This window comes from Elaeis guineensis, chromosome 4, assembly GCF_000442705.2.
Source record: "Elaeis guineensis isolate ETL-2024a chromosome 4, EG11, whole genome shotgun sequence".
In the NCBI taxonomy this organism is placed as follows: Eukaryota; Viridiplantae; Streptophyta; class Magnoliopsida; order Arecales; family Arecaceae; genus Elaeis; species Elaeis guineensis.
The window spans coordinates 27,699,368-27,705,109 of NC_025996.2; the positions used below are offsets into that span (position 1 = coordinate 27,699,368).

The window sequence follows — 5,742 nt, forward strand, 5'->3', positions numbered from 1 at the left end:
GAATATAATAACTAATCTTCCTACATTATATATTATAAAGATAGCCAGCTTTACCAACTGTATATGAAGCTTGTGACTCGAGACATATGAGTATTCTAATATTTAATAAAAATTTACCATATTTTTTCGCAAGACATTCTTCGCAGAGTGAAGTCAACAATGCTTGCCGACCTCATATTAAATTTGATTTAGAAATTTGTAAGCAATTTGTGGTTTTTGAGGATATATAAGTAATTCTCTTTTTAGAAAAAGCAAAGATGCATAAGTCTCTGTTGAATTTTTTTTTTTTCCTAGTGGGATCTAGGGGCTTTGGCGCTTTTTGCCAACTTCACATGAAGCTTGTTGACGTGATGGGAATATAAGATTGTCGCGCCAAAAGATAAAAGAAATGCAAGGTTCAACAGGGAACTTGAAGAACGTTAGATTCAAATTAAATTATTAATCAATTAGTAAACTAGTATGCAGATAAAAACACCAGAAAGCTGGGGTCACATGTAGAACCATCAAAAGAAAGTGCCACGTCCTGTGATGTACATGAACCCACGGTTCACACAATATTTTTGAAAACACACCAGCATCATGTGACGCCAAGTGGAGCCTCATAAGAATCAGCGAACCAAAACCCACCCAAAAAAGAGGGCAACTTCAAGATGGTCATTGGTTGGATGAACAATATGGATAGGACTTACTATTTATTAAGCTGATACAGATGGAAGATGATTTGATTGATTTCAACCTTTGAAGTAGGTCAAATATACAAGGAAGCTATTAATGCAGCCAATTGGGCTGTTTCTCATGTTGCCCATGACTTTAGCAATATCATGCGGAGCACCGTCTCTATGACTATTGAAAGATTCTGGGATATTTTACATATTGATATCTTAAGTTCATGGATGCGAAGGCAAGTCATAATTCTCAATCTAATTCAGAAATATTACATTGTTAATCATGTTTAGAAAATTAGAAGCATTGCAATAAGGAAGGATGAAAAAAAATAATCCATCTGCTTTCTTCAATTTCTTTTTGCAGCCAAGTCTCTAAGCATTTTTACAATTATAAGCTCAGTAATTTCACCACAATTCAGAAGGGAAAAAAACTGCAGCTAGAATTGGAGCTCGTGTTATATCATGGGGAAAAAGATACTCAGGATAATAAGCACTCATCGCTGAATATAGAAGCAGTGAATAAAAGTAAAAAAAAAAAAAAAGAAGACGACAAACGTTTTCATTAGATAATATGCGCCAATAATTTGATCATTTCACACCCCTAAAATCCAAACTTCACTGTAATGATCCAACTCCATTGTAATTACATCCACTTATGGAATACCCCAATGTTACACATAAAGGATACAAATTAAAATACACTGTACCCCGTTATCATTACTTTCAGCCGTTCATCAACGCCACGGCGGCCTCCTGGACCAGCGGCCCGGTGGCGTGCACGAATTTCTCCGCTTCCCTTTCTGCTTGTTCCCGGCACCGCCCTCCACCTTCCCTCCCCTCCCCCATTCTCTTCACGAACGCCACGAACCGCCTCCAATTATCCGGCTGGAACAAGGCCGGTCCCATCCTCAGGTACGTGAACGCCTTCATCTCCTCGCCCTGCACCGCCGTCTGCACGATCTGCTCGTGCGCCGTCTCGTCGTACCGCGGCAGCGCGTTCTCCCCGGCGAGCCCCACCCCGGCCGCCCGCGCCGCCGCCGCGACCTGCCGCACCAGCCCCTCCGGCCGGCAGCAAGCCTCCCCGGACTGCTCCTCGTCCCGCATCTCCACGCACGTGAAGTTGAACACCGCCCCGTGCCGGCCTAGCATCTGCGCGATCGGGAGGTAACCGTCGCGGAAGCGGGTATTGTAGTAGCCGGCTGTGAGCTCAGCGGCGTGGGAGCGGGTGCCGTAGTGCCAGTGGATGCCGGCAACCTTGACGGAGATCTTGACGCCGGCGCCGTGGAAGATGGAAGTCGCGGCGGAGAGGACGCGCTCCCCGTGGTCCAGGAGCATCTGGGAGTACCAGGTGAGGAAGAACTCGCCATAAGGGCCTTTCCATCCGCCCTCGCGCTGGAAGAAGGGGGTGTCCTCCGGCCAGCTGTTGTAGCCTCCGGCGTCGGAAGGGCCACCATGGCCCCACTCCGGCTTTCCCGCCGCCTCCGCCGCCGCCTTCAGGCTGCTCAGCGTATACTGCAATACGACCAAAAGCGAAGTTTCGGGTGAGATCCGATCACACTCTGGCAATATATATCTCAATCAGAATCCAAAAGAATAAATACCTTATCGTAGCACTGGAAAGCGCCGATGCCGGGGAACTTCCAGGTGCCGTGGAGCTCGGGATACGATGGATATCGGATCTCGCCTGCGGGCCCCATCCCAACTTGTATTTCCTGGTGACACATAAAAAAGAAGAAAGTATCGATGTATTAGATTTGATCTGCTTCGAAGTCTGATGATGAATGGACGGTGGTGATGGGCGAAGGGGGGAAGAGACGTACGACGATGGTGGAGCCTAGAAGAGGCTGGAAGCGGTCGCGGAAGGCGCGCATGAAGTCGGCGTAGCACTGGATGGGGGTGCGGCCCTTGAGGACGGGGAGGGTGTCGCAGCCCAGAGAGACGTACTCGTAGTTCCGGCGTCCCCACTGGTCCGTGTAGGCCAGGTCCGGATCCTTCTCCATCTCCTCCACCACCCATCTCGGTAGCGGTATCCTGCACCCGCATCACGATTTTAGACAATATCCCACGACAACATATTAACATCTATATGCGACGCTAGAGCCCCACGTGAACAAACTCGAAAATCACGTGATGGACATGCCTTCTGCGGAATTCGAGAACCGCGAGAAAGCCGTTTACGTTAGCAACCTATCCTTATCAGGTTGCTACCCTTATCAACGGTGATGCTGGTCAAATTTATAATAATTCAATTAAAAATTAAAAATCGATGAGATAGTATAAAATATTATTATAAAAATTAATAAAATATATGATAATTAATAAAATATAAATATCTCATTGAATTATAATAATTTTGACATAATATCACCAGAAAAAATTATTGGTTAGAACCGGCTCTGACCGATAATTTCTCTCTTATCAGAAAAAAAACAGTCCGTATTCGATTAAGTCGGAACCACTCTATTTGGGAAACATCCGCGAGCAAGGGAAAGTGATCAAATAAATGAAGTTTGATCACGTACAGTGGATCCGTGGACCAAACTGAATTTACTCACCAAATTAAGCAAGCAAGTTACCGTGCCTCTTTTATGGACCATGTACAAGGGAACGGATACTTCCAGCGCGTTAAAGGCCCGGATATAGGAAGGTTCTACGATGACAAACTTTCTTATAAACAAACAACTAAAAGTTTCAAGTTCTATGGTCCCAACTGGACGGTTTGTTGTTTTCTTCCAGTTCTCCGAGTACTGTTTTTCAAGAAGATTCTATCGTGGCATTCCCTGTTTTCTAGTTCGCCCCTTGACCGTTCGATAAGATCAAGTTACCTTATATTCATCCAACGAAATCCAATGTCTAAAAAATGAGAATAATGCATCATGGCGTGAAAAATTAAACAACGTGGTACAGATTCCGCAAAACTACCGAGCGCACGAGACCCGGCCGTTGCCGGCACGCAAGCGGCCGTGTCGCCTCTCCGCGCGCCCCGACCCACCCAGACGTACGGGAAGGAAAAAAAAAAAAAAAGGAAAAGAGAAATATATAAAGAACAGATAAAAAGGAAAAATATTTTTTATTAAAAAAAAAAAAAAAGATGGAAAGAGCTAAAGATTAAAGAGCGGTGGAGAAAAGGACACGCACGTGCAAGAGTCACCGACGTTCCCACCGCACTGGTGGAAGGACATAACGGCCTGGACCTTGAGCCCGATCCGCCTCGCCATCTCCATCAGATCGGCATAGCCTCCCCAATCGTATTCCCCCGGCCGCTCCCGCTCCACGATCCCCCACCAAACATCCACCATCACCCCCTCCACCCCGGTGCTCTTCAGCGCCTGCAAGCTCGCATTCATCGCCTTCCGCCGGTTCACCCCGCCCCCCGGCCTCACCGTGTCCAGCGGCAGCATCACGTACACCGGCACCCCCTTCCCCTTCCCCATCTCCACCCCTCCGCCGTATTCATGCACCTCACCCTCCGCCGTCTCCGCTGCCGCGTCCGTCACCAGCGCCTGGCACGCCACCGACAGGTCCGGGTGCGTCGCCCCCAGAACCGGTGACCGACAGGGACTAACCGGTGGCGAAATCTGGTCGATCTCCCCCACCCCCAACCGCCGGCACCGCAGCTTCGCCAGTGGCACCTGCGGCTTCCACACCGCCGCAGCGCTCGCCGGCGCCGGCTGCTCGCCGCCCTGATCCGCCACCGGCGTCCCGCAGAACACTCCGATCTGGTGACCCAAATTCAACGCCATTCCGATCGTTCCCTTCTCCCCTTCTCCCTTCTCGCTTCTCCCTCTCTATCTAAATTTCGGTGGTCGCGTTCACGATTTGATTTCCACCTAACAGATCATAAGGTAACGAGTGGACGAGAGCGAGGCCTCTATATACAGGCCAGAGATCTCGAGATCTCGACGGATGCGTTGGATTGGCAATTTGGCGCGTCGTTAAAGCCACGCGGTCACATATGAGCGGTTGGATAACCTGAGGCTGGGATTACTTGCTCCATTCTTTTTGAACGGGCGGTCGGGTTTGTCCAAGCTGGAGACGCTCCCGATGTCAACGCTCAGATGTATCCCAATGGGAAGAACCCGCGTGTCCCTCCCGAAATGGACACGCGTCGGAAGTAGAAAAGGGGACGCGTTTGACGATCCCTCCGGGATGGCGCCTGCTGGTGGAAGCTTTCGGAAGCATCGCCCCCACGCAACACGTGTGAAGTTGCTGGCGATGGCTATCACGAGTGGAGTCGCGAATTTTGGCGAATGCCATGCGTTTGGGTGGCCACCGTAATAAGGAAGTGGGCTCGTTGGGTGGGACCTGGGCGGCCAGTCCACCTGACGCTTAGGAGTGTTGCCAACTGGTTGCTGAGGCGGCCGGCCAAACGTTGATGTTACTGGTAATCTTAAGATGCCTACAACCTGTGCATGATTCGAGAGGACTCCAATGTCCAGACGTAGGGAAGGTTGTTTTTATTCAACTGCACTGAAGATTGTCAAGTTGATGCTTTATGGACACGTTTGGGAGAAAGAGATTAAGGTGAAGATGAGAGAATCATTATTTGGCCATGTTGCTGCAAAGCTCCGATGAGATACTCGGTTTGAAATCGAAAGAGTTGCATTTTATTTATGTGGTACAAGAACCTGCAAGATCAATCTGTTGGCGGATGGTTTTTCGATGATGGATCTTTTAATTATTAAGTCAGTCAAAATTTTAAAAATAGATAAAAATTAAAATGAATTTTTTTTTTTTTTAGAATTAGCTTACTCGATTTCCTCCATTTACCTCCCTCGATATAGAGATGGACGTATGGTTGTAACTCCTGTTCTGCAAATTTAAAGAATGTGGGAGTAGTTGATTCAATTATGCATAATGTGGATAGTGAAAGTTACTGTATCAGTTGTAAACGATTGGTCATGTTCATGTCGTGGGCAAATAATTATTTTTTCATCTTTAGTCTTTGAAGGACAGATCGTAGTTGCCATAACTCGATTGGAGGCTAAATGAGGTGTCATATCTTATTCAGCTTGATACCGAGTAATATAGTCAAGTCAGTTATGTAGTAAAGTAGGTAGTCTGTTGAATATGACTT

The 5,742-nt window shown here is 47.6% G+C and overlaps 1 protein-coding gene across 1 annotated transcript; it reads right to left on the reverse strand.

Annotated features, from left to right (window-relative positions):
- Positions 1-1,221: 1,221 nt before the first annotated feature.
- Positions 1,222-4,506, reverse strand: LOC105043204 (beta-amylase 1, chloroplastic). The gene is made up of 4 exons (XM_010920662.4): positions 3,804-4,506; positions 2,486-2,696; positions 2,267-2,377; positions 1,222-2,177 (listed from the first exon to the last, which is right to left on the reverse strand). Exons 1-4 carry the CDS (start codon positions 4,406-4,408, stop codon positions 1,389-1,391), a joined length of 1,716 nt encoding a protein of 571 aa, XP_010918964.2. The 5' UTR covers positions 4,409-4,506; the 3' UTR covers positions 1,222-1,388.
- Between the last annotated feature and the right edge of the window lie 1,236 nt (positions 4,507-5,742).

Excerpts from the sequence above, each read along its gene's own strand:
- LOC105043204 (XM_010920662.4), bottom strand. The coding sequence starts at position 4,408 with ATGGCGTTGAATTTGGGTCACCAGATCGGAGTGTTCTGCGGGACGCCG. Across the intron at positions 2,378-2,485 it reads TTCTAGGCTCCACCATCGTC|GAAATACAAGTTGGGATGGG; the intron begins GTACGTCTCTTC and ends ATGTGTCACCAG. Across the intron at positions 2,178-2,266 it reads CTTTCCAGTGCTACGATAAG|TATACGCTGAGCAGCCTGAA; the intron begins GTATTTATTCTT and ends GTCGTATTGCAG.